Genomic DNA, 27085 nt, shown 5'->3' on the forward strand with positions numbered 1-27085 from the left:
CTCCATTTCTCTCTACCCACTCCTCTCCCTCTCCCCCCCAAACCCCAGAAGAGATTCCCTAGGGCCGGCACTGTGGCGTAGTAGGCTAAGCCTCTGCCACTGACACAAGCATCCCATATGCACACTGGTTCAAGTCCCAGCTGCTCCATTTTTGATCCAGCTCTCTGCTATGGCCTGGGAAAGCAATGGAAGATGACCCAAGTTCTTGGGACCATGCACTATGTGGGAGACCTGGAAGAAGCTCCTGGCTCCCTGCTTTTGCCTAGCCCAGCCCTGGCCGTGGCAGCCATTTGAGGAGTGAACCAGTGGAAGGAAGACCTCTCTGTCTCTCCTTCTCTTTCTGTAACTCTGCCTTTCAAAATAAATAAATTAAATTTTTAAAAAACAAACAATAAAAACAGTAAGGGCTAAAGCTCACAAACGCCAACACATTAAAAAAGACTTCTACACACCCTACTCCTATTTTCCAAGACAGATCAGTAACACAAAGTAAACTACAATATAACCACAATCTCAAAAGACCTTGTTTTCATAAACAGTAAAGCTCTGTGCCATTACCTTGACATTCTGCCAGTAGGGCCCCCCACGAGTGAACATGAAGTAACTGTACATCTGATTCTTCCTCTGGATTAAATCCGTATCCTCTCTGATATTCACCATCCAAGGCCGGCCATCCCCACGGACTCGGAGATACAGTGTGTTGAACTGGGACCAATCATAGGTTTTCTTCCTCTCAAAGAAGCCCTAAGAAACAGAAAGAAAAGTTAAATTTTCTCCCATTTCCCACTATCAGCAAATTATGAATCATCACTCAGTTGGCAGCATCAAAAATTATTTGGCAGGGGCCTGCACGGTGACGTAGCAGGTAAAGCCACTGCCTGCAGTGCCAGCATCCTATATGGACACCAGTTCAAGTCCTGGCCACTCCACTTCCCATCCAGCTCTCTGCTATAGCCTGGGAAAGCAGTGGAAGATGGCCCAAGTTCTTGGGCCCCTGCACCCACAAGGGAGACCAGGAAGAGGCTCCTGGCTTTGGATCAGCACAGCTCCAAACACTGCAGCCAACTGGGGAGTGAACCATAGGATGGAAGACCTCTCTCTCTAACTTTCCTACTCTCTCTGTATAACTCTTTCAAGTAGATAAATAAATCTTAAAAAAAAAAAAAAAAAAAAAGAAAAGAAAAGAAATTGCCACCTTCCAGTCTCTTCTGACTTTTTGCAACCATAAGGAGGCAGGTAAAATGACTGATTATTATTTTGGCAAAGAATACTGACAGAATCAAACGTTTCTAAGGTAATGTTCACCATAAAACATTTACAGGTGGCAGATGCTGATTTGTTGCTTCACCCTTCTTTTAAGATTTATTTATTTATTTGAAAGTCAGAGTTACACAGAGAGAAGGAGAGGCAGAAAGAGAGATCAAGATCTTCCATCCGTTGGTTTACTCCTCAATTGGCCACAAGGGCCGGAGCTGCACCTATCCAAAGCTAGGAGCCAGGAGCTTCTACCACTTTCTCAGGCCACAGCAGAGAGCGGGATCGGAAGTGGAACAGCCGGATCTCAAACCAGCGCCCATATGGGATGCCAGCAATGCAGGTGGCGGCTTTACCCACTAAGCCACAGCACCGGCCCCTGCTTCACCCTTCTGAGGAACAGCTTCTGAATAGCCTATTTCATAGCACTTGCCTTGCTGGAAGTCAGAAAACTATGAAAAATAGAGCTTGTTTGAAAAGCAGTACTTAATAACAGTTAGCATTCTCTGAATGCCTACATGAAGCATTTTGCATGATTTCATTTAATCTTCAAAACAGCCTTGTCTATTAGGTATTGTCATGTTACCCCATTTTACAGAAACTGAGCACTCAGCCAATAAGCAGTATAGTCAGTGCTCTTGAACTCCAAAATAAGTGTGCTTAACAATTCTCTATAATGTGTCTCTCTTCAAAAGTGCTTCTTAGTGTTAATTTCTAAAGGCATTTATTTATAGCAGTTTCAAAGGTAATCTGATTTTGGGGGCTGGCACTGTGGCACAGTGGGTTAAGCTGCTGCCTGAAATTCCCACATCCCATAGGGGTGCTCGTTCAAGTCCAGATGCTCTGCTTCCAATCCATCTCCCTGCTAATGCTCCTTGGAAAGCAGCAGAAAATGGCCCAAGTCCTTGGGTCTCTGTACACACATGGGTCTCGAGACCCACAAGAAGCTCCTGGATCTGGCTTCGGCCTGGCTCAGCCCCAGTCTTGCAGCCATTTGGGGAATGTACCAGTGGATGGAAGATCTCTACCTCTCCTTCTGTAACTCCACTTTTCAAATAAATAAATCTTAAAAATAAAAAAAGAAAAAAGGCAATCTGATTTAAAGAGTACTAATGCTCAGATATTTACTAGCTATAAAACTCTGGACAAACTAATAAATCTCAAGTCTCAATTTCCTTATCGATAAAACTAAAAGTCTTTTTTTAAAAATAAATTTATTGGCTGGCGCTGCAGCTCAATAGGATAATCCTCCGCCTGCGGCACCGGCACACCGCGTTCTAGCCCTGGTCAGGGCGCTGGATTCTGTCCTGGTTGCCCCTTTTCCAGGCCAGCTCTCTGCTGTGGCCCGGGAGTGCAGTGGAGGATGGCCCAAGTGCTTGAGCCCTGCACCCACATGGGAGACCAGGAGAGCTCCTGGCTCCTGCCTTTGGATCAGCGCAGTGCGCTGGCTGCAGTGCGCTGGCCGCGGCGGCCATTGGAGGGTGAACCAACAGCAAAGGAAGACCTTTCTCTCTCTCTCTCTCTCTCACTGTCCACTCTGCCTATCAAAAAAATAAATAAATTTATTTACTTATTTGAAAGGTAGAATTACAGAGAGGAAGGGAGAAAGAGAGATTTTCTATCTGCTGGTTCACTCCCCAAATTGCACCAATAGTCAAGCCTGGGCCAGGCCAAAGCCTGGAGTCTGGAACTCTATCTGGGTCTCCCATAAGCAAGCCTGGATCCAAGGACTTAGGCCCATCTTCCATTGCCTTCCCAGAAGCATTAGAAGGAAGCTAGACTGGAAATGGAGCAGCCAAGACAGAAACTGTGGTGTCAGACTGCAGCTTAATGTACCATGCACAACATGGGTCCCTGGGACAGCCCTATTTCACAAGACTGTCATGAAGAATAAATGGAATAATTACTCCGCTGTAGGTACCTGGCCACAGAATTATTTCCTACTTTGGATACACTTATGTCTGACAGAGTACTTACTTTTCTGTTTTGTTACGTTATGGAGAATGGGAGCCTAATGCTGTACCTAACATTCACCTTTTTCCTTACAGCACAATAACTAAACAAGGTCTGTGGCCTGGGTCAGGCATAAGGCCTGTCCAGGACAGCCATGAAACAGATCAATAAAATCCACAAAAAGCCAGAAGCTGGTGGGGATTAAAAGAAGCTGACCTAAATAACTTTGGGAAATAGTATTTTTCACTGGAAACCAGAAGTCTAAAGACAAAAGAAACTGTATCTAAACACTTAATCTCCTTGGTAAGTTTTTCCTTACAAAGGTTACAGATTAAAAGTTCTGAATCCAGGGGCCGGCACTATAGTAGGCTAAGGCTCTGCCTGCAGCACAGGCATCCCATGTGAGTGCCAATTTGAGTCCTGGCTATTCCTCTTCTGATCCAGCTCTCTGCTACAGCCTGGGAAAGCAGAAGGTGGTCCAAGTGCTTGGGCCCCTGCACTTGTGTGGGAGACCCAGAAGAAGCTCCTAGTTTCAGACAGGACCAGTTCTGGCCATTGCTCCCCGTTGGGTAGTGAACCAGCATGGAAGACCTCTGTTTCTGTATCTCCCTCTGTGTCGCTCCCCCTCTTCGCGGAGGAACGACACTAGACCCTGCGCTGTTCTTTCGTCTGCTCGGCCCTTCCGGGGTTTGCTGCTGGTCCTTCCCGGGTTGGCTGCCGATCCTTTCACCTCCGTGGAAGGGCGGCTCCCCCTGCCACTTTCCCCACTTCCGCGGGGGAGTGGCACACCGCCAGCCGGCTCTCTCCGGGGCTGCTCAGATGTTCCTCAGGTGTTCCTGGTGCATGTTGTCTCTCTCCTCCTTTATAGTCCTCTTCCACCAATCCCAACTCTGCTACCCACACGTCGAGCACGCTGCTCTCCTCCAATCAGGAGCAGCTCCTGCAGCTTGTCAAGTTGGTGAGAGGCAGCTGTGTAGAAGCTGTTTACTCCTCTCCCAGCGCCATATTGTGGGAGAGCAGATGCATAGAATAAGTCTTAATTCCAGTAACTTAGTCCGAGTTGTTCCCCACACCTCTGTCTGGAACTCTACCTCCCAAATAAATCTTAAAACTAAAAATTTCTGAATCTGCTTTACAAGTATACTAAAGTTGGTTTAATAAAAAAAAAAAAATGGAAGGCATGAAACAGGCTTCTCAGTGTTAGAGAGTGGAGTTACAGGTAAGAAAGAAGATAAAGATAGAATGAACCAGATTGGAGCCAGAGACAACAGTGTGAACTCAGTTTATGATACTGACATGGATCAATAAAGAGGAATAATTACAGGTACTTGAGTATACACACACGTATTTCCTAGCTGTGAGCACTGACAGGCTCTAGATGTAGCGACCAACTGGAAGCAATGAGCGCATCCAGATCTTGGTGCTCATTATCCAAAAAATGGATTCAGGATTCTCTCAATAATCAGCTAACTGCAGGGCTGGGACAGGGAAAACACAAGATGAGCTTGGAGCATCCTCAAATGCAAAAAAAAAAAAAAAAAAAAAAAAAAAAGCTAAAAAAACAAAGATAGCAGAATGTCAAAGGGGGGTCAATCTGAAAGAACACTCAATGGCCAAAACTGGAATAATCTGAGCAACAAAATACCAACACAATATTGGATTATGGCCCAAAGTATGAATCAATACTAAATGACTGAACAAATAAAAGATGGAAGAAACAAATCTTCCTATTGAAGAAATCTAAATTTCTTTCCCTGCAGAAGGTAGAACTTAATTCCTCTCTACCCTCCGTCATGAATGTGGATGAGGGGCCAGCGCTGTGGCACAGCAGGTAAAGCTGTATGGACGCCGGTTCGAGTCCCAGCTGCTCCACTTCTGATCCAGCTCTCTGCTATGGCCAATTGGGAAGTGAATCAGTGCACAGAGGATCTCTTTCTCTCTCTCTGCCTCTCCTTCTCTCTCTGTGTAACTCTTTCAGGTAAATAAATATTTTTTTTTTTTTTTTGACAGGCAGAGTGGACAGTGAGAGAGAGAGAGACAGAGAGAAAGGTCTTCCTTTACCGTTGGTTCACCTCTAATGGCCACTGCGGCCGGCACACTGCATTGATCCAAAGCCAGGAGCCAGGAGCTCTCCTGGTCTCCCATGCGGGTGCAGGGCCCAAGCACTTGGGCCATCCTCCACTGCACTCCCGGGCCACAGCAGAGAGCTTGCCTGGAAGAGGGGCAACCAGGACAGAATCCGGTGCCCCTACCAGGACTAGAACCCGGTGTGCCGGCGCTGCAGGCGGAGGATTAGCCTATTGAGCCATGGCGCCGGCCCATAAATATTTAAAAAAAAAATGAATGTGGATGAGACTTAAGAGACTCAGAAAAGAAAAAGGAAAAAAAAGGTAACTTTAAATGGAGTAAGCGGGCCAACGTCATCTTGACCAGGTAATTACAGTTAACGTCATCAATCATGATGATAGCATGTACCTGTGACACGATGTGATGAGAAGGGTACACAACTGTGTGATACTCTCCCTAAAAGCCAGAACCTAAGTTTTCATCATGAAAAATAAGAAAGACTAAGAAACTATCACAGACCTGACAAAACCAAGCACACATGACAACTATATTTCATGTACTATCCTGAATGGGCTCTGGGAATAGAAAATGGACATTAAAAAACCTATTGAAATCCAACTAAAGTTTGTGATTCAGTTTAGTAACATACAAATGTCTTTGTGTTGCTGTTGTTAGATTTCTATTCACTCAGAGCTACAGGAAATAGAGAAGAGGAGGAACAGAGGGGAAGGGGAAAAGGGGGAAGAGAAGAAGGGGAGAGAGACACCCTGAGAGCAAGCCAGCTATCTCCCATTCACTGGTTCAGTCCCCAGACTGCTGCAATGGCCAAGGCTGAGCCAGGATGAAGCCAGGAACTTCATCTGGGTCTCACATGTGGGTGGCAGTGGCTCAACCACATGGACCATCTTCCACTGTTTTTCCCAGGCCATTAGCAGAGATCTGGATCAGAAGTGGAGCAGCCAAGACATAAACTGGTGCCCATGTGGGATGCTGCCATTACAAATGGTGGCTTTACTGGTGACATAACACCGGCCCCATGTTTTTTCTTGAAGATTTATTTATTTGAAACAAAGAGTGACAGATAGAGAAGGAAAGACAAAGAGTTCTTCCATCCAGTGGTTCATTCATTAAATGGCTACAACAGACTGGGTTGCGCTAGGCCAAAGCCAAGAGTCAGGAACTCCAGCTGAAACTCCCAAATAGGCAGCATGAGCACAAGCACTTGGACCATCATTTGCTACCTTCCCAGGCACATTAGCAGGTAGCTGAATTGGAAGCAGAGCAGCCAGAACTCAAACAGGCATTTGGATATGGGATGCCAACACTAAAAGCACAGGCTTAACCTGCTGCTCTACAACACCAGCCCCTCAGTGTCAGTTTCTTAACATGATGAATGTAGAGAAATTTAAGATGGTGGGGCTGATATTGTGGTGCTGTAGGTTAAGTCCTGACCTGCGACTGCCAGCATTCCACAGAAGTAGCATCTTGAGTCTCAGTTGCTCTGCTTCTGATCAGCTTCTTGCTAATGCACCTAGGAAGGCACCAGAAGATGGCCTGAGTGCTTGGGTCCATGCCATCCATCTGGGGGGACCCAGATGGAATTCTGGGTTGCTGGTTTCAGCCTGCCAGGCTGGTGCAGCCATTAATGGCATGAACCAGAGGATGGAAGATCTGTCTGTCTCTCCCTCTGTTTAATTCTAAAAAAAAAAACCTAAGATATTAACAGGAAAAGCTTGCATGGTGGTGGGGTGCATGAAAAATCTACATGAACTCTAAACAATTTCTTTCCCTGCAGGAAGACCAAACTTAATCCCTCTTACCTCTCCATCACGAATGTGGACTAGACTTAGAGACTCAGAAAAGAAAAAAAAAGGTAACTAGGCCAGCACCGTGGCTCAATAGGCTAATCCTCCGCCTTGCGGCGCCGGCACACCAGGTTCTAGTCCTGGTCGGGGCGCCGGATTCTGTCCTGGTTGCCCCTCTTCCAGGCCAGCTCTCTGCTATGGCCAGGGAGTGCAGTGGAGGATGGCCCAAGTCCTCGGGCCCTGCACCCACATGGGAGACCAGGAGAAGCACCTGGCTCCTGCCTTCGGATCAGCGCGATGCGCCGGTCGCAGCACACCGGCTATGGCGGCCATTGGAGGGTGAACCAACGGCAAAAGGAAGACCTTTCTCTCTCTCTCTCTCACTGTCCACGCTGCCTGTCAAAAAAAAAAAAAAAAAAAAAGGTAATTTTAAATGGAGTAACCTGGCCAACTTTGCATCTGCCATTTTTCTGTAAAGCTGCAACTATTCTAAAATCAAAAGCTAACTTTAAAAAAAATTCCACAGGCTGACTGTATATTCCCCTAAGGAACCCTTAGCCATTGCAGGGGTTAGGCTCTATTAACATTGGAGAAGATGCCAATCTCTCCAGATACCTTTCAAATGTCATCATGCCCTCTCAGCATTCCATACATGTAACAATGTTCTTCCTAGCCCAAAGCCACTCCAGAAATAAGTCACTCCTCCTCATGTGCTTCTAACTTGACACTTGTGCTGAGTAGTCAGTAATCCCACACATAGGCAATACAGTAGGTGTTGCCATTTACAGAACAAACGCCACTCATGCTACTGTGTACTACCATAAAGTTCAACTCAGTTCACTAGACTTGTTCCTGGGCCCCACTTACCCTTGGAATCCTAGATATCATTGCACAGTACCCACTCCGGCCACTCTCCCCATCCTGAGGTGCCTCGGAGCTCAGAGTTCCGTAGAGCAGTGCACTTTGGTTATTCTTGCCCATTTTCAAGAACACTTCACTTCTGCCTCCTATCGTCTTATCAGAAGTCACTACCCACTTATCCAAATCTTCTTTCCCACGGAACTGCCAGACAACCTTGGCTTGTTCCATCATGACTTCATGCAGCGGGCGGCCTTCTGGCCCGATCCAGTGATTCACAATTTCATCCTTCAAACGCTTAAAATGGTCCTTTACTTCATCTTCAATCGCTCTGTCAAAGCTAACCTCAGGCTTCTCCTCAGGAGAAGGTAGATCCACAGCAACTTCCTCCTGATGACGTCCTTGCAAGCCCCCTTCAGACTTCCTCAGCCAAGAGCCTTTCTTGGCAGCAGGCCCCGACTTCTGAAGACTACTCGAACAATAGTCTGCAAACCGAAAGCTCAAAGATGGACAAAAGGCAGCACTTGCCTTTGGGCATTTTCTGAGAATGTAGGTGCCATTCAGCAATTTTTGAACCAATGCCATGGTAAGATAAAGTCAAAATGTGAAATTCTCCCTGGCTAGCCAGGAGAGGAAGCTATAGCAAACAGCCCAATTCCACCTATGATAGAAGAGACATTGAAGAGTTACCAGTGCAGAAATGAACGTATCACAATTTCAAGTTCAGCAGAGACCATGTATTGTAAAGCTCCCAAACTTACTTTCTCATTCAATAAACATTTATTTAGTGCCCAGTAAAAGAGCCCTGTAGTATGTATTGGAAAAACAATCAAAATGAAAACAGACTCTAGGAGCTGACACTGTGGTGTAGTAGGTTAAGCCTCCACATGTAACTCTAACTTTCAAATAAGTAAATCTTAAAAAAAAAAAAAAAAAAACTTTTTGTTGTTGTTGATCCTGAATTGACACAACTTCTTGAGGAGGAGATTGGTAATACCATACATGCGGCACTGACATCCCATATGGGCACAGGTTTGTGTCCTGGCTGCTCCTCTTCCAATCTAGCTCTTTGCAAATGGCCTGGAAGGCGGTGGAAGATGGTCCAAGTCCTTGGACCCCTGCACCCATGTGGGAGACCCAGAAAAGGTCCTGGCTTCAGATGAGCCCAGCCCCAGCCATTGCAGCCATTTGGGGGAGTGAACCAGCAGATGGAAGACCTTTTTAACTCTGGCTCTCAAATAAAAAAAAAAAGAAAAAGAAAGAAAATGAAAAACACAGACCCCCATCTCCATGGAGCTAACAACCCAAAGGTAAATGAAACATGTGCCAAAAGCTACCTCAAGAGGTTGTGTCAACAACAACAACAAAAATTTTTTTTAAGATTTATTTATTTGTTTGAAAGTCACAGTTACAGAGGGAGGGAGGGAGGAAGGGGAGGGAAGGAAGGAGGGAGAGACAGAGAAAGCGCTTCCATGTGCTATTTTACCTGGCAGATAACCACAACAGCCAGGACTGAGCCAAGCTGAAGCCAGGATCCAGGAACTTCCTACAGGTCTCCCATGTGGGTGCAGGACCTCGGCACCTGGGCCATCTTCTGCAGCTTTTCTCAGGCTACTAGCAGGGAGCTGGATCAAAACTGGAACAGCTGGTACAAGAACCCGCGCCCATACAGGATGCCAACATTGCAGGCAATGGCTTTACCTGCTATGCCACAATGTTGGCCCCAACTCTAAAACAAATTTTAACATTGGATTTTTATTTTTAAAGATTTATTTATTTACTTGAAAGTCAGAGCTACACAGAAAGAGAAGCAGAGGCAGAGAGAGAGAGAAAGAGGTCTTCCATCCACTGATTCATTCCCCAAATGGCTGCAATGGCCGGAGCTGGCCAATCCAAAGCCAAGAGCCAGGAGCTTCTTCCAGGTCTCCCACATGGGGGCAGGGGCCCAGGGACTTGGGCCATCTTGTATTGCTTTCCCAGGCCATAGCAGAAAGCTGGATCGAAAATGGAGTAGCCAGGACTCAAACTGGCACCCATATGGGATGCTAGCACTGCACTGTGGCTTTACCTGCTACGCCATAGCACCGGCCCCCTCCCCTAGCTATCTTTTGGCAAAGTGGGTTAAGTCACTGCCTGTGATGCCTGCATCCATATGGACACCAGCTGGTGTCCTTGCTGCTCTACTTCTGATCCAGCTCTCTGCTAATCTGTCTTGGAAAGCAGCGGAGGATGGCCCAAGTACTTGCACCCCTGTCACCCATGGGGGAGATTCAAATGAAGTTCCTGGCTGTTGGCTTCAGCGTGGCCCAGCCCTGGCCATTGTGGCCATCTGGGGAGTGAACCAATAGACCAAAAATCTCTTTGTGTCTCTCCCTCTTTCTGAAACTGTTTTTTGTTGTTTTTGTTTGTTTGTTTGTTTGTTTGCCAGAGTTAGACAGTGAGAGACAGAGAGACAGAGAGAAAGGTCTTCCTTCCGTTGGTTCACCCCCTAAATGGCCGCTACGGCCGGCGCTGTGCCAATCTGAAGTCAGGAGCCAGATGCTTCCTCCTGGTCTCCCATGTGGGTGCAGGGCCCAAGCACCTGGGTCATCCTCCACTGCCCTCCCAGGCCACTGCAGAGAGCTGGACTGGAAGAGGAGCCTGCCTTTCAAATAAAAAAATTTTTAAAGGTTCTTTTAGGGGTCGGCGCTGTGGCACAGCAGGTTAATGCCCTGGCCTGAAGCGCCGACATCCCATATGGGCACCGGTTCGAGCCCTGGCTGCCCCACTTCTGATCCAGCTCTCTGCTATGGCCTGGGAAGGCAGTGGAAGATGGCCAAAGTGCTTGGGCCCCTGCACCTGCGTGGGAGACCTGGAAGAAGCTCCTGATTGGTGCAGCTCCAGCCACTGCAGCTGGGAGTGAACCAGCTGATGGAAGAACTCTCTCCCTCTCTCTCTGCCTCTCCTCTCTCTGTGTAACACTGACTTTCAAATAAATAAATAAACCTTAAAAAAAAAAAGGCTCAAACTTTCTATTAAAAAAAAAGGTTCTTTTGAAGATCAGATGGAATGATAGCTCTAAGGGGGCTCAGATTCAGTAAGTCTGATCAGAGCCCCAAGTGTCTTCATTTGTAATAAACTTCTAATCCAGGCCTTCTCTTAAGAGTAGCAACCAGGGACAGCACTGTGGCATAGTGGGTAAAGCCACCACCTGCAGTGTCAGTATCCCATATAGGCGCCAGTTTGAGTCCTGGCTGCTCCACTTCCAATCCAGCACTGTTATGGCCTAGGAAAGCAGAGGATGGCCCAAATCCATCTGGGAGACCCAGAAGAACCTCCTGGCTTTGGATTGGCCCAGCTCTGGCTGTTGCGGCCGTATGGGGAGTGAACCAGCAGATGGAAGACCTCTCTACCTCTCTTGTGCCCTACCTCTGCTGTAAGGCCGCACAAAACACACCAAACACCAGAGTATGGGAAAAGGTTCACTGAGGAAAACCCGACAGACTGGAGGGAAGGGGCAAAGAAGGAAAAGAGTGAGGAGAACGTAAGAGAGAGATCCAGAGAGAAATCAAGAAAGAGAAAGAGAAAGAGAAAGAGAAAGAGAGAGAGAGAGAGAGAGAGAGAGAGAGAGATCAGGAGATGGAAAGAAAGAGAGCCAAGTGTTCAGGAATAGGTCCTTTTAAAACTTTGCTGGGGGAGGAGGGTAGGCAGAGGAAATAGGAGCAGCTAATCCCATTAGGATCGGGGTGGAGCTGACACTGGTGGTTGGGCCATGTGGCCACTGGGCTTCCAGCAATGGCGGCGGGGGCTGGAGCCTAGGATGGTGTCTGGGGTGTAGATCGCACCATAGATAAGACCACCATTTTGCTAACATCTGCCTCTCTGTAACTCTGCCTATCAAATAAATAAATCTTAAAAAAAAAAAAAAAAAAGTAGCAAACGTTCACTGTCATTTGAGCTCCTCCAAAACAAAATAAAAAGCAGAGTGACATCATGACATTTCAATGCCACTCTTAGGAACATGTGTTTAGCCTAGCAAAGCAGTTAAGATGCCCACATCCCATATCATAGTGCATGGAATTGATTCCTGGCTCCAGCTCTGGACTCCAATTCCCACGGATACAGACCATGGAGAGAGCAATGATGACTCAAGTAACCGAGTTGCTGGCACCAATGTGTGAGACCTAGATTGAGTTCCCAGTTCATGGCTTCCAACCAGGACTAGCCTTGACTGTTGCAGGCATTTGGGAAGTGAACCAGCAGATGGGAGATCTCTGATTTTCTGTCACCCATCTAGGAGACCTGCACTGAGTTCACAGTTCCTCCCAGCTACGGCAGGTTTGTTTGTTTTGTTTTGGGTTTGGTTTTAAAATTTTTTGAGGCCAGCGCCACGGCTCACTAGGCTAATCCTCCGCCTTGCGGTGCCGGCACACCGGGTTCTAGTCCCAGTCGGGGCGCCGGATTCTGTCCTGGTTGCCCCTCTTCCAGGCCAGCTCTCTACTGTGGCCCGGGAGTGCAGTGGAGGATGGCCCAGGTGCTTGGGCCCTGCACCCCATGGGAGACCAGGAGAAGTACCTGGCTCCTGCCATCGGATCAGCGCGGTGTGCCAGCCGCAGCGCACCGGCCGCGGCGGCCATTGGAGGGTGAACCAACGGCAAAAGGAAGACCTTTCTCTCTCTCTCACTGTCCACTCTGCCTGTCAAAAAAAAATTAATTAATTAAAAAAAATTTTTTTTGAAAGGCAGAGTGACAAAGAGACAGAGAGATCTTTTATCCACTGTTTTACTCCTCAGATGCCTTCACCAGCCAGGGTTGAATCAGGTAGAAGTCAAGGGCCCCAGATTTAGTCAATCTGGGCCTCCCACGTGGGTACCAGGAGCCCAAGTATTTGGTCCATCTTCTACCTCTAAGGCATATTATCAGGAAGCTGGACCAGAAGCAGAGGTGGGACTTAATGTATCCCAGGCAGCAACCCATTGTGCCACAAGGCTCACCCCTGTGGCAGGCATTTTATTTTACTTTCTTAAAAATAATTATTTATTTGAAAGGCACAGTTACAGAAAGAGAGAGAGAGAGATCCTCCATCCACTAGTCCACTCCCCTAATGGCCACACCATCAGAAAGGGAGGGAGGGAGAAAAATGCTCACACCACAAAAATGATCAGTCTACTATCCTGGCTAATGTTAAGTGACTACTGCATCTTGATCAATTATGGCATTAGCCTCACTTCCAGCTTTCCAATCATAGAAGTATCTCTAACATAATATCCCCAAATCACATAACAAGCCTAAATCCCTAGGTACTTTCTAACACCTTCTTACTGAGGCATCCCAACTTGCTGGAGTGGTTGGTTAGCCTAGTGAAGACATGGGTTAGGACACCCACCCGCACGGAGTACCTGGGCTTGACTCCTGGCTCCTTATTCCAGCTGCCTGCTAATGCAGACCCTGGGAGGCTGCAGTGATGGCTCAAGTAATTGGGTACCAGCAATCCACATGCGAGATCTGGACTGAGTTCCTGCCTCCTGGCTTCAACCTCATCCAGCCCTAGCCACTGCATCTCAAATAAAGAAAGGTAAATTTGGAAAAAAAAAATTGCTTAACTAGAGGCAAGGTCCTTGTGGTGTCTGGAGGTTACTGACACTGTTCACATTCTCCTAGGAACTCGTGCATCTCTCATACCCATAACACAGTATTAGCATTTTACCTTTATCTAACCTAGCCAGATCTCTTGAACCTCAGGGGCTGTGATGCTCAATAACATTTTTTGAGTAAACAAAGACCATGTGAACAGTATGTTTTCACACAGACTAAAAACATAAGGGAAGTGGCCAGCGCCGGGCTCACTAGGCTAATCCTCTGCCTACGGCGCCGGCACCCTGGGTTCTAGTCCCGGTCAGGGCGCCGGATTCTGTCCCGGTTGCCCCTCTTCCAGGCCAGCTCTCTACTGTGGCCCGGGAGTGCAGTGGAGGATGGCCCAAGTGCTTGGGCCCTGCACCCCATGGGAGACCAGGAGGAAGCACCTGGCTCCTGGCTTCAGATTGGCGCAGCACGCTGGCCGTTGTGGCCATTTGGGGGGTGAACCAACGCAAGGAAGACTTTTCTCTCTGTCTCTAACTCTGCTTGTCCAAAAAAAAAAACCATAAGGGAAGCAAAAAAAAAAAAAAAAAAAAAAAAAAAAAATCAAACAGTTGGTCTGAGGTCCTGGCATGGGTAACACTTAAATTTCCCTCACTGGTAGTTTTATCTCTGCATTTATTGGCACTTGGGAAAATGGAATACTGTATGGTAAAAATTATTCTCAAGAACTCCATGCTTACGCTACAACACTAAGCAGCAGAGGAACCCAATTTGCATATATGCTAACATTACAAGTATAATAATCACATACAGGCAAAAAAGCTCCGAGGCAAAGAAAAAAGTCCTCTGACGGTGTGAATGGTGACGGGATCTGTTTCCCAAATCCTCAGATGGGTTATTACTTCCTTAACAATATTATAACTAATTATAAATGCTTTTTAAACCAATAGCATATAACCTATTAACTAGAACAATTCCGGGCCTCGAGTGACCGTTTTGACAGCTAGAAGCGATTAGTAGATTGTAAATCCAGGGTTTACCATATGCCTTGAAACTGCCCTAAGTATATTTTCACGGACGCCCCCAACCCTAAGAGGCGTTACTATTATCATTCTAATAACAAACACGAGGAAACAGAGGTCCCGAGATTAAATAACCTGAGATCTCACAGTCAGAGGTAAAACTAACTCTGAAGCCGGGAGTACAGCTCCACATTTGACCCACAGGAGGACAGACACTAGCCCCGGTGGGGCCGCTCGCTCAACCCCTCACCTGCCAGAGCTCTGTCGCCTTCCCACATTCGGGACGTCCCACCCGCCAAATTGCGACGGCTCACCTCTCCAAAGCTTTAGCGTGACTTCCGGCTAGGAGTCCGCCTCTCCTCATCGTCCGGTTCTCCACTCTTCCCGTGTCAGTCCTTCTGTTTTTCCCTTCCGGCACCAAACTAGAGGGTAGGACACTATAGTTCCGGCCTACTGGGGAGGTACCGGAAGGGGAGCAAGGACCCCCGAGCTAGACGCGCAGAACCTTGTGGTCCACCCAGTCCCCAAAAGGTCCGGCTACCACTGCTCCTGGTCTTTTCTGACCTGTGTGAGAAAACAGGATTTAGAGAAGTTTTTCGCCTCCTCTTCCTGTATCCCGCCTGCAGACTGCAAACTCTATCCCTGCATCTTACACATGGGACCCAATTAGTACTATCGCCCTCCACCCCCCGGTGCCGGTGTCCTCCCATATTCATCAAGCCCCACAATCCCTCTGTTGTCTGCTGAAACTGCACCGAAGACCCACCACGCACCAGGACTGCACCCCGACCTAACGGCCTCTACCATCCCGCTCCGCGGCGCCGCCCACGCCGCCCGGCTAGCGTTGTATCTTGGGCACACGTCTGAGAGCACTTCCAACAAATTGTGTGTTACTCATTCCCTTCTCACTTCCTATGGGCTGGGTTGCCAACTGTGCTGTTCTCCCTTTCACTAGCGTCTAGCCTAGCGATGACAGGAACTGGGAGCTCAGCGTGAATTTGAAAGAACCCCTAGCAGACTGGCTGTTCTCCAAGATTCCGAAAGAGCTCACCACATACAACTGCCTTCTCCGGTTTCTTCCGGCACTAGTTTCCACACCACCTCCTCTTCCGGCTTGAAATTCGGCTTTGACTTGCCTAGACACTGCACTTAGCTCTTCGAACTTACCCAGTCTCCCTCCTTAACTTCTCTTCCCACACCATTAAGTGAAGGCAGTCTCCGTGCCTAGCCTGTGCCTCCTTCTTTCCTAGTTTCAAATGTGTTCTCTACAGTTGGGTCATGTCTTTCCTAAGCCCCAGCGCACCTTTCCAGCCTCCTTTAGCAGTTCCAGTTGTGGGATACACTTCACCAGCATCTCAAATTTGATGTCTAAAACTGAATGTATCCTTTCCTCCATTTTAACTCCTCTTAGCTTCCCTATTTCTGAAAATTCCCACATCTTTCTAGGCTGGAAATCCTTGGCTATCCTTGGATTCTCTCAAAACCTCCTCCCAAATGCACTAAAGCCTATTGAGTTATCTTTGCTGTCTTTGATTTCTACTTCCTTCCCAAACTCAGTGACACTCTCAAAGCTTTATACAATTCACATTCAGACTTCTGATTGCCCTACTCTGTACACATAACAGCTTAACTATTTCCATTTTTAAAACATGGTATCCAAAGCTAAACACCATGTTTTGGCCTCCAAGTGGGCCACCACATGAAGTCTAAGCCTTCCATCTCTTCTATGACTCCATTTATCATTTACACTACTCATATGCATCTTCCATTTCTCATTCCAGCTGGTATCTGCCTAAACCACACTGATTCTTCTTCATATCAGAATTAAGAGTCCCTCCCCCCCAACCATTTGGTTTCATAAGCTTACGTGACCTCTTTCTACCCTTCAGCCAACTGGTCTAATAGTATTCACCTGTTCTGCACTGCCAATCAGGGGCCTACCAATTAGGCTAGTCTCAAGATTTTCAGAACCAAAATTGAAGGATAACCCTTTTAACCCTGCTAGCTAGCTCCTGAGATTCCTGCTAATAATGTGAAGGAAATTAGTTTGCAGCAAGAAAAAATAAAACCAAGACACTGAAAGAGAGGTAGGTCAGGGGGGTGGAGATGGGAAGGTTAAAGAGAAATTAGTGTTCAGGTTGTCTGTTATAGTAGTTCCTGAGGCCCATGCTCCTCCCATGGCTTGGCTATTTAGTCTTTGGTTTCTAAGCACAAATTCATTTTAATTAAATTAATGAGTTGGATTTCTAGCACTTGCAACCAATTGTTGATTGACAATATTGACTTCACCTATTCAGAACACACGTAAGTCCTATGTTCTCCTTAAAAACTTCCCTAATGTCTCCATCTCCTAAATTGTTGCTCCCCTCTGACAACCTATCATATTTATCTCTTATGCTGAACACACAGGCACTGAATTATGTTCAAATGAAAACTAGATTTTAACAACACTAAACTGCTTATTCATTGTTTGATGTGTGCAAGGCTTAGCTCTTCAACAGGAGGGTAAAAACCTTGGAGGCAGTGATTTTGTCACATGCTTAAAAACACACATCTTCTAAAGTAACCTGCATGAATGCAGACACAGAGTGAGGACTGCCTCAGAAGCCAAAGACAAATTTCGTGAAAACATTTAGGAAGGTCTGTAGTAACAAAGTCCAACAACAAATACTGTGATAGTTCTGACAAGAAGCTCCAACAGCAATTCGAGCTCTTTATGAGACAAAAAGAATTTCTTCCATGACTAAGAATGATCAGATTATGAAATCCAGGCTCGGTGAAGAAGTAAATTCAGAAAAGGTTACCTTAAAATAAAATGAAAAGGCAAACATGGAGGCATTGAGGTCTCACCACAGATTCAACATTAGCCCTCTGCTTTGCTGATCCAAGAAGGTGCTTTAACTGTAACTCAGAGGATTATTTCATGTCAAGCTAATTCATAGGAGGAGAAATGACAAATGAGAAAGAACATTTATTCATCTGCAACAGGAAATGGGTTTGACTTGAGATCCAACACCAACTACCCAGAACAGTTCCTATTAGTATGGAAGCCTTTCCTGCAGGCCAGACACAGACCAGCAAGTGAGGAGACTCCCGCATCATTAAAATAAGTTCAAGGCCGGCGCCACGGCTGGCTCAATAGGCTAATCCTCCGCCTGCGGCGCCGGCACCCTGGGGTTCTAGTCCTGGTCAGGGCACCGGATTCTGTCCCGGTTGCTCCTCTTCCAGACCAGCTCTCTGCTGTGGCCCAGGAGTGCAGTGGAGGATGGCCCAAGTCCCTGAGCCCTGTGCCCTCATGGGAGACCGGGAACAGCACCTGGCTCCTGGCTTCGGATAAGCGTGGTGCGCCGGCCGCAGCAGCCATTGAGGGGTGAACCAAAGGCAAAAGGAAGACCTTTCTCTGTCTCTCTCTCTCACTGTCCACTCTGCTTGTCAAAAAAAAAAAAAAAAAAAAGATAAAATAAGCTCACAGTGGGCAGGAGTTTAGCATGGCGATCAAGGTGCCCACATCCCATATCAGAGGACCTGGGTTTGAGGCTCTCCTCCTGATTCTAGTTTCCTAATAATGTGTACCCTATGAGCAGTGGTGATGTCTCAAGTATTTGAGTCACTGCCACCCACCTGGGAGACCTAGACAGCGTTCCCAACTCCTGGCTTCAGCCTTGCCCAGCCCTGACCCTCAGAGTGAACCAGTGGGTAGAAGTTCTGTCTCCTCTTTCCAATAAATATATAATTTTTTTAAAGCTGGTGAGGGGTTGGCACTGTGGTGCAGTGGATTAAAGCCCCAGCTACAGTGCCAGCAACCCACATGGGCACTGGTTTGAGTCCCAGTTGCTTTGCTTCCAATCCAATTCCCTGTTAGTGCCCCTGTACCCATGTGGGAGACCCAGAAGAAGCTCCCGGCTTCATATCAGCTCAGCTCAGCCACTGCGGCCATTTGGGGAGTAAACCAGTGGATGGAAGACCTCTCTCTCTTTCCTTAACTATTTCAAATAAATAAAATAAATCTTTTTTAAAACCTAAAATAAAAATAAAAAGCTGGTGAGATGGCAGTGTTCAAGTAGATTTTCCATTGAACAAAGTGAAGAACTTGTCCCTCTGCAGGGGCTATTTTTATCAGCAGCACTGAGGTCAGGCATTTGGTGATGGCACTTTAACAATACCAGAACACAGACATGTTCTCTGCCTCTGGTCCTTGTCCTAGTTGACTCCATGCAGGCCAAACCCTATCCATTCTCCATTCTCCACCAGCTTGTCAGCACAACACGCACTTCACACTGAGGATGCTTATTCTCCGCACAATTACAGTCACAGTCCCAGAGACTGTTACAGTCCCCTGCCGATTTTGAGTTAGGAAAGACCTATTGTGTTTGCCACACTTTTGTAAACCTCCTCAGCCTGAACTGCTTTCGGCAAAACCTTGTCAGGTTGCAAGGATCAGGCAGACTAAGTAGCTTCAGTTTCTGAAGGGCATTCCCTGACCCCGCCTTCACATTCAAGGGTTGACCAATAGGGAAAGCTGCTTATTGCTAGCTAATATTTGTTCTTCATTTCTTGCATTGTAATGGAATATTGTGTGGGCGTGAATACAGTTCACATTTCTCAGCTTTCCTTGCAGGTGCCAATGGAAGTGGAAACGGTACGTGACAGCTTCTAGGAGCTTTTCTTAAAAGGCAATGGTAAGGGGGTGCTGTGGCACAGCAGGTTAAAGCCCCAGCCTGCAGTGCCAGCATCCCATATGGGCGCCTGTTCGAGTCCTGGCTGCTCCTTTGCCGATCCAGCTCTCTGTGATGGCCTGGGAAAGCAGTAGAAGATGGCTTAAATCCTTGAGCCCCTGCACCAGCGTGGGAGGCCTGGAAGAAGCTCCTGGCTCCTGGCTTCAGATCAGCTCAGCTCTGGCTGTCACAGTCATCTGGGGAGTGAACCAGCAGAATGGAAGACCTCTCTTTCTCTCTCTTTCTGGCTCTACCTCTCTCCGTAGCTCTGTCTTTCAAATAAATAAAACAATTCTTCTTTTTTTTTTTTTAAAGGCAATGGGTATGTGTCTTCTCCTTCCTTCCCCTTCACTCTCATATTATTACCTAGAACTTGGAAATGACACAATTCCATCTTGAACCATCAGGGTGCAAGCAACCTGCAGCAGAAGCAGTAGAAAGTCAAATGGAGGCCGGCACCATGGTTCACTTGGCTAATCCTCCACCTGTGGCGCCGGCACCCCAGGTTCTAGTCCGGGTTGGGGCGCTGGATTCTGTCCTGGTTGCTCCTTTTCCAGTCCAGCTCTCTGCTGTGGCCCAGGAGGGCAGTGGAGGATGGCCCAAGTGCTTGGGTCCCTGCACCCGCATGGGAGACCAGGAGGAAGCACCCAGCTCCTGGCTTCAGATTGGTGCAGCGCCGGCCACAGTGACCATTAGGGGAGTGAACCAACAGAAAAGGAAGACCTTTCTCTCTGTCTCTCTCTCACTGTCTATAACTCTCTGTCTCTCTCTCTCTCACTGTCTAACTCTGCCTGGCAAAAAAAAAAAAATAAAAATAATTAAAAAAATTCAAATGGAGCCTGGCATCTTAAGAACCTTTGTGAATCGCATCAACCACAATGGCCTTGGATTGCCTAAATCTGGACTTCAAAAACCTTTTCTCCTAAACTGCTGCTAAACTGAACTTGCCACAAATAAGTGACCCTAATCCTAATATATCCCAGTTCTGCCACTATCTCTAAGTGTACAGTTTAACCCATGTTGGGTCAAATTTCTTTTTTAATGAAAACATCACATGTAGGTGGACTCCGTAGGAAACGCACACAAATACGAACAGAACTTCTAAGTCCACTGAACTTTCTGCAATGATGGAAGTGTTTTATATTACTGCTGCCCAATATGGTAGCCACCAATAATATGTTACTGAGCCTTTGAAATGTGACCTTCTGGTGCAGCTCCATGCTAATGCACCTGGGAAAGCAGTGGAAGATAGTCCAAGTGCTCAGGCCCCTGCACTCATATGGGAGACCCAGAAGCAGCTCCTGTCTCTTGGCTTTGGATCCTCTCAGCTCGGGTTGTTGCAGCCATTTGTGGAGCAAACCAGTGGGTAGAATCTCAATCTCAATTTCTCTCTCTCCCCCCACCCCCGTAACTCTGACTTTCAAATAAACAAATAAAAGAAATGTGGGGGCTGGCGCCATGGCTCACTTGGTTAATCCTTCACCTGCAGCGCCGGCATCCCATACGGGCACTGGGTTCTAGTCCCGGTTGCTCCTCTTCCAGTCCAGTTCTCTGCTGTGGCCCAGGAAGGCAGTGGAGGATGTCCCAAGTGCTTGGGCCCCTGCACCCACATGGGAGACCAGGAGAAGCACCTGGCGCAGCGCGCCAGCCGTAGCAGCCACTTAGGGAGTGAACCAACGGAAGGAAGACCTTTCTCTCTGTCTCTTTCTCTCTGTCTATAACTCTACCTGTCAAATAAATAAAAAGTTAATAAGTTAATTAATTAAAAAAAGAAATGTGGCTAGGATAATTGGGGGACTGAACTTTAAGTTTATTCTATTTCAATTAGCTCAAACTTAGATAGCCATACATGGCTAGTAGTTGCCATATTGGGTTACTCCTAAAGCAGTCAGCTTTTAAGAGCAAGAGATTAATAAATATGAGAAGTTGGATTAGCCAGGTATATTTTTCTACAGATTAAATATTCAAAAGTCAAATAATATGGCTTGTGTGGTTTTTAACCATTAGAGAATTATTCTGCATTTTTCTTCCTCATTCCCTAAATGTGGGACTCCTCAAGCTTTGGTCACCTCTTGAGGCTTCACCCACTTCTACCATTTCCTGTAACCTCAGTTAGCAGTCAATCTGCTGTATATCCCAATACAGGATTTCTACTTTCCTTTTGAAATAAAGCCACCTGTTTTAGTTCCACTGACTTCTTAATGGTATCATAAAAGGCGACTTTCTGGGCCAAGTGCCTCTGTAGAAGTGCCTGGAGTGGAGCGTTCCCAACACCTCACATATTCCGAGGCTCACCTGCTATGGTGAGGGTCAGTCTTCAGGACTCATGGTCAGAATGACAGATTGTCCTCTTCAGAATAGGGCCACCTATTGAAATGAGATTGTACTCTACCTCGTGGAACAGAAGCCTGAGGGGTAGAGAATGGTCACTGAGGCTGGCTCTAGGGGTTAACACCACTCTCCAGACAGAGGGAGAAAAAGCAGTGAAGCTCTGCAAAAAGGCCCCGGGCATTGACAGAGAAAGGCCCCCCAGGAGAGTCTGGTATTTCTCACCATGCTACACTCTGCTATGTGCCTATCCCACCATGCACCTAATGAACGAGAGAGGAGAGTGCATGTGGTTCAAGACAAAACACAGCACAGTCCTTCCCAAGGATGGTATCAAACATACTAAATGTGGCCTCACTGTAGTTGCCTGGAATTCCTATGAGAGAAATCTTTCATTAAACATCTTGTACAGAATCTTGATTTTACAAAAGTAAGGAGAACATGGGAAAATTAAAAGAAACACAGGGGTGGACATTTGGCCTAGTGGTTAAGTTGCCAGTTGGGATGTCTCGATCCATATCAGAGTACCTGGGTAGAAGTCCCAGCTCTGCTCTCATTTCCAGCTTCCTGCCAATGCAGACCTTGACAGGTGGCAGGGAATGGCTCAAGAAGTTGGGCCCCTACTCCCTCTTGGGAGATCTGGATGGAGTTACTATCTCCCAGCTTTCAGCTGGTGTGGCCCCAGATGTTGCAGGCATTTGGGGAGTGAACCAGAGGAAGGATACTCTGCTCTCTCCCACCGAATAAAACTGAACAAAAACTGAATTCTCAAAATCAGAATAAAGATGATAATAACAGTCAATATTTAATGAATATGAATGAGGTGCCAGGCACTTTTCTGAGTACTTTGTGTTAACACATTCAATATTCAAAACAAGCCCATGAGGCAGTTGCCATTATCATTTACAGGTGTGGGAACTGGGGCCAAGGAAAGCCCGGAGGAAGAACTGAGTGAAACGGGAAGGGAAGAAGTGACAACTATTACTATCATAAAATGATTCCATCCAATGGAGATTGGTGATCAGGTTACATGAATGTTTGTTTGCTGGCTTTTTTTTTTTTACTCTCTCTCTGTGTATCATAAAATTTACTACTTAAACAACTTTCAAGTATACTGTTCAGTGGTATTAGGTATATCGATATCATGTGCAAACACCAACAGTACTCACTTCAGAACTTTGTTTCCGCATTTTCCTCTCTTATTTGAAAGGCAGAAACACACACAGAGGAGAGAGCGGGAGAGAGTGGGAGGGAGGGAGGGGTGAGGGAGAAAGAGGGGGAGAGAGAGAGAGAATCTCTTGTTAGTTCATTCCCCAAATACCCAAAATGGCAAGGACTGGGTCAGGCCAATGCAAGGATCCCAGAACTCAATCCAGGTCTCTCATGTGGGTGGCAGGAACCTAAGTACTTGAGCCATCACCACTTCCTCCCAGGGTGAATATTAGCAGGAAACTGGATCAGAATCAGATCTGGGATTCAAACCCAGGCACTCTGATATGAGATGCGAGTGTCCCATGTGGTGTCCTAACCATTGTGCCAAATGCCTGCCCTGCAGAACTTTTTTGTCATTCTAAACTGAATCTCTGTATCCATTAAACAGCAACTTCCCATTCTTCTCTCCCTTTAGTCCCTGGAAATGATATAGATGAAAAAAAAAAAAAAGTCATGGGAAAATGAAATTAAAAGGTAAGTTTGGGGCAACCAGTTGGCATAGTGGTTACGATGTCATTTGGAACATCTGCATCCCATAATGAAGTACCTAGGTTTCAGTCCTGGCTCTGCTTGAGATCCAGCTTCTTGCTAATACACACCCTGGGAGATATCAAATAATGGCTTAAATATTTGGGTACCAGCCACACATGTGGGGAAACCAGACTGGGTTCCTAGTTCATGGTTTTGGCCTAGCCCAGTCCTGGTGGTTGCAGTCATTTTGGGAATAACATTAGGATGTGAGCTCTCTCTCTCTCTCTTTTTTTTTTTTTTTTAGATTTATTTATTTACTCAAAAGTCAGAGTTACATAGAGAGAGGAGAGGCAAAGAAAGAGAGAGAGAGAGAAAGGTCTTCCATCTGTTGGCTCACTCCCCAATTTGGCAGCAATGGCTACAGCTGCGTTGATCTGAAGCCAGGAGCCAGGAGCCTCTTCCAGGTCTCCCACGTGGGTGCAGGTGCCCAAGGACTTGGGCCAACTTCCACTGCTTTCCCAGGCCGTTGCAGAGAGCTGGATCGGAAGTGGAACAGCTGGGTCTCAAACTGGTGCCCATATGGGATGCTGGCACTTCAGGCCAGGGCATTAACCTGCTGCGCCACAGCGCTGGCCCCAGCTCTCTCTTTCAAATAAATAATTTTTAAAATATTTAAGTTTTTTTGGTGGAAAAAATTCAAAATTCATAGATAACTTTTTCATAATACCCATTTTCCATGAAATTTTTGAAGATCCCTTGTACCTTTCTACTTTTTCCCACCTAAGAAATCTTTTATTTAATGAGTACAAATTTCATAAGTACAACTTTAGGAATATAGTAATTGTTCCCACTATACCACCCTCCTACCCCCACTCTCTCCTCACCTCCTCCATCTCCCATTCCCTGTCCCATTCTCCATTAAGATTCATTTTCAATGAACTTTATGCACAGATCATCAACTGCATACTAAGTAAAGATTTCAATGATTTGCACACACACATGCACAAACTGAGAACAAGTTTTACAGTTAATTCTCATAATACAACTCATTGAGGACAGAGGTCCTGCATAGGAAGTTAGTGCACAGTGACTCCTGTTGTTAACTTAACAATTAACACTCTTACATATGATGTCATCACCCATTCTATTTTTATGTCTGCAAAGTTAACTATTGCAGGTACCTCATATAAGTAGAATCATACATTTGCCCTTTTGTGTCTGGTTTATTTCATTTGGCATAAACTGTCTCCAAAATTCATCCATGTTGTAATTTGTATCAAAATTTCCTTCAGTTTTGTGGCCGAATTATATTCCATTGTCTGAATATATCACATTTTGCTCATCCATTCGTCCATAAATGGGCTTTGGGTATCTTCTACCTCTTGGTTATTGTGAATAATGTTACTATGAGCATGGGTATATAAATATCTGTTTGAGTGTCTGCTCTTTATTTTTCATTGTCACTCATTTGGGAGTGGGGAGAGAATGCTCACACCTGCTGGTTCACTTCCCCAATGCCCACAATGGCCAGAACTAGAGTGGGTCAAGGATGGGAGGTGGGAACTCAATACAAGTCTCTCACATGGGTTGCAGGGACCCAATTGTTTGAGCCATCACTGCTGTCTCCTAGGTCTGCATTAGCAGGACGCTGGAATCAGGAGCCCTGGCCAAGAGTCAAACTCAAGAACTCCAATGCAGGACACTGGCATCTTACCAACAGGGCCAAATATCCACCCCTCTGCTTCCTTTTTTAACTTCTCATATTCATTTGTGGTAGGAATGATTTACTCCTACTCTCCTAGAAATCAAGTGTATAATATGGTGTTAACTAAGTCATCATCTTGTACAACAGACCATCCTGAATAACTGAACTTTTATGTCCTTTGACCTCAGCATGTTCTAACAACTATTCTAGTCTGCTACTATAAATTTGACATTTTTAGATTCCACATATAAATGAGCACACTGCATTTGTCTCTCTGTATTTGGCTTATTTAACTTAATATAATGTCCTCCAATTTCATACATGTTGTCACAAAAGAGAAGATTTCTTCATTTTCAAGGCTGAATAGTAGTCTGCGGTATATATGAACATGTATTTTCTTTATTCATTTAACTTTTGGTAGACACTTTGGTTGATTCCATACTTGACTATTATGAATAATGCTGCAAGGAACATGGGGGCTCAGACATCTCTTCAATGTACTGATTTCATTTCCTTTGCATATATACCAAGCAGATCATATGGTTGTTCTATTTCAAGTTTTTGAGGAACCTCCATATTGTTTTCCGAAACAGTTACACTAATTTACATTCCCACCAAACACTTAGCATACCAGGTCTCTCATGCCTCACCACAATCTTTTAAGACATGTTACTTCCCTCTCTCTCCCCTGAGGAGAACAAAGTTCAGTGATGTTAGGCGATCCTGATCAAATTCAAAGATCCAAAGAGGTGGAAGATTGACCTCTGAATGCAGGTCTGGTAAGCTTCATGAATTCCTCTGGATTATGTGGTGTGGTGAGAGCAGAGAAGGAAACAGATAGCAGTTTCTCAAGGATTTTTTTCCTGTGATCCACATTAAGAAATGCAATTTACTATTACTAGCATATATAAAAATACATATGGTAGAATTGTCTAGGGCTCACCAAAATCTATTTTTCTCTCTCTAGGAATATTGTAAGATTATACTTCTTTACCTCCCTACAATTAGAAAGTCACGTGACAAGCTCTTGCCAAGAGATTATGAGCAGATGTGACGTGTATCGATTCTGGGCCAAGGCATTTCCTTTCAGGTTGCAGGCCACCCAGTGTTCTCCTGCCATGCAGCAGTGATTGTGAAGCTATTTATTGAGGGGCCAAAGCTGATGCACAGCAGGTTAAAGCCCCAGCCCAAAGCACCAGCATCTCATATGGCCGCTGGTTCTAGCCCTGGCTGCTGCTCTTCTGATCCAGCTCTCTGCTATGGGCTGGGAAACTAGTATAAGATAGCCAAAATCCTTGGGCCCCTGCACTCACGTGGGAGACCCGAAAGCAACTCCTGGCTCCTGACTTTGAATTGGCCCAGCTCCAGTCATTGTGGCCATCTGGGCAATGAACCAGCAGATGGAAGACCTCTCCCTCTCTCTCTCTTTCTCTCTCTCTAACTCTTTCAAATAAACAAATCCTTCAAAAAAAAGTATATATTGAGACTGAGGTGCTACAAGATCAAAGTACACTGCACAGCTAAGCTAACAAGTAGAAAACAGTTGCCCTAGAGCATCTCTGAGATTCACAGCAGACCGTGCATGAGTGAAAAATAATCTTTGCTCAGTTAAGCCACTGAGATTTTGGTGTTGTTACAGCAGCAAAACTTAGTTGTCCTCAACTATGTAATATATGAATGACCCATACAGTACTTCCACTACTACATGTAATAAACTCCAATAGTTTCAATTCTATTACATTTTTTTTAGATTTATTTTTATTTATTTGAAGGACACAGTTACAGAGAGAGAGAGAGAGAGAGAGAGAGAGAGAGAGACTGACTCTTCCATCCACTGGTTCACTCCCCAAATGGCCACAGCAGCTAGGGTTGGGCCAGGCTGAAACCAGGAGCTTCTTCTGGGTATCCCTCATGGGTGCAGGGGCCCAAGCTCTCAGGCCACCATCTGCTGCTTTTCCCAGGCACATTAGCAGGGAGCTGGATCAGCAGTGGAGCCGGGATTCAAACTGGGGCATTACAGGCAGCGGCTTTACCCGCTACCCCACAATGCCAGCCTATTACATTTTTTAAAATGATTGTTGGGTAGGTTCTTTGGCACAACAATTAAGATGCTGCTTTAGATACCCACATCCCAAA

The 27085-nt window shown here is 46.1% G+C and overlaps 1 protein-coding gene across 11 annotated transcripts in view; it reads right to left on the reverse strand.

Moving 5' to 3' along the window:
* The window catches only part of NDUFAF1 (NADH:ubiquinone oxidoreductase complex assembly factor 1), a 37225-nt gene that overhangs the window by 3543 nt on the left and 6597 nt on the right, over positions 1-27085 (reverse strand). For 2 of the 11 annotated variants that reach the window (XM_070054014.1, XM_070054013.1), the window contains exons 2-4: positions 14833-15082; positions 7947-8598; positions 559-744 (exon numbers count right to left, since the gene is read on the reverse strand). In XM_070054014.1, the coding sequence (XP_069910115.1) occupies positions 559-744; positions 7947-8522 (762 nt within the window). In that variant the 5' untranslated portion in view covers positions 8523-8598; positions 14833-15082. Of the gene's footprint in view, positions 1-558; positions 745-7946; positions 8599-9423; positions 9583-13302; positions 13477-14768; positions 15083-15291; positions 17259-27085 lie in introns of those variants that run through there. The other 9 variants (XM_070054016.1, XM_070054015.1, XM_070054012.1 and 6 more) reach the window with 9 other exon arrangements.

Source organism: Oryctolagus cuniculus, chromosome 12 (assembly GCF_964237555.1).
Source record: "Oryctolagus cuniculus chromosome 12, mOryCun1.1, whole genome shotgun sequence".
Taxonomy (NCBI): domain Eukaryota; kingdom Metazoa; phylum Chordata; class Mammalia; order Lagomorpha; family Leporidae; genus Oryctolagus; species Oryctolagus cuniculus.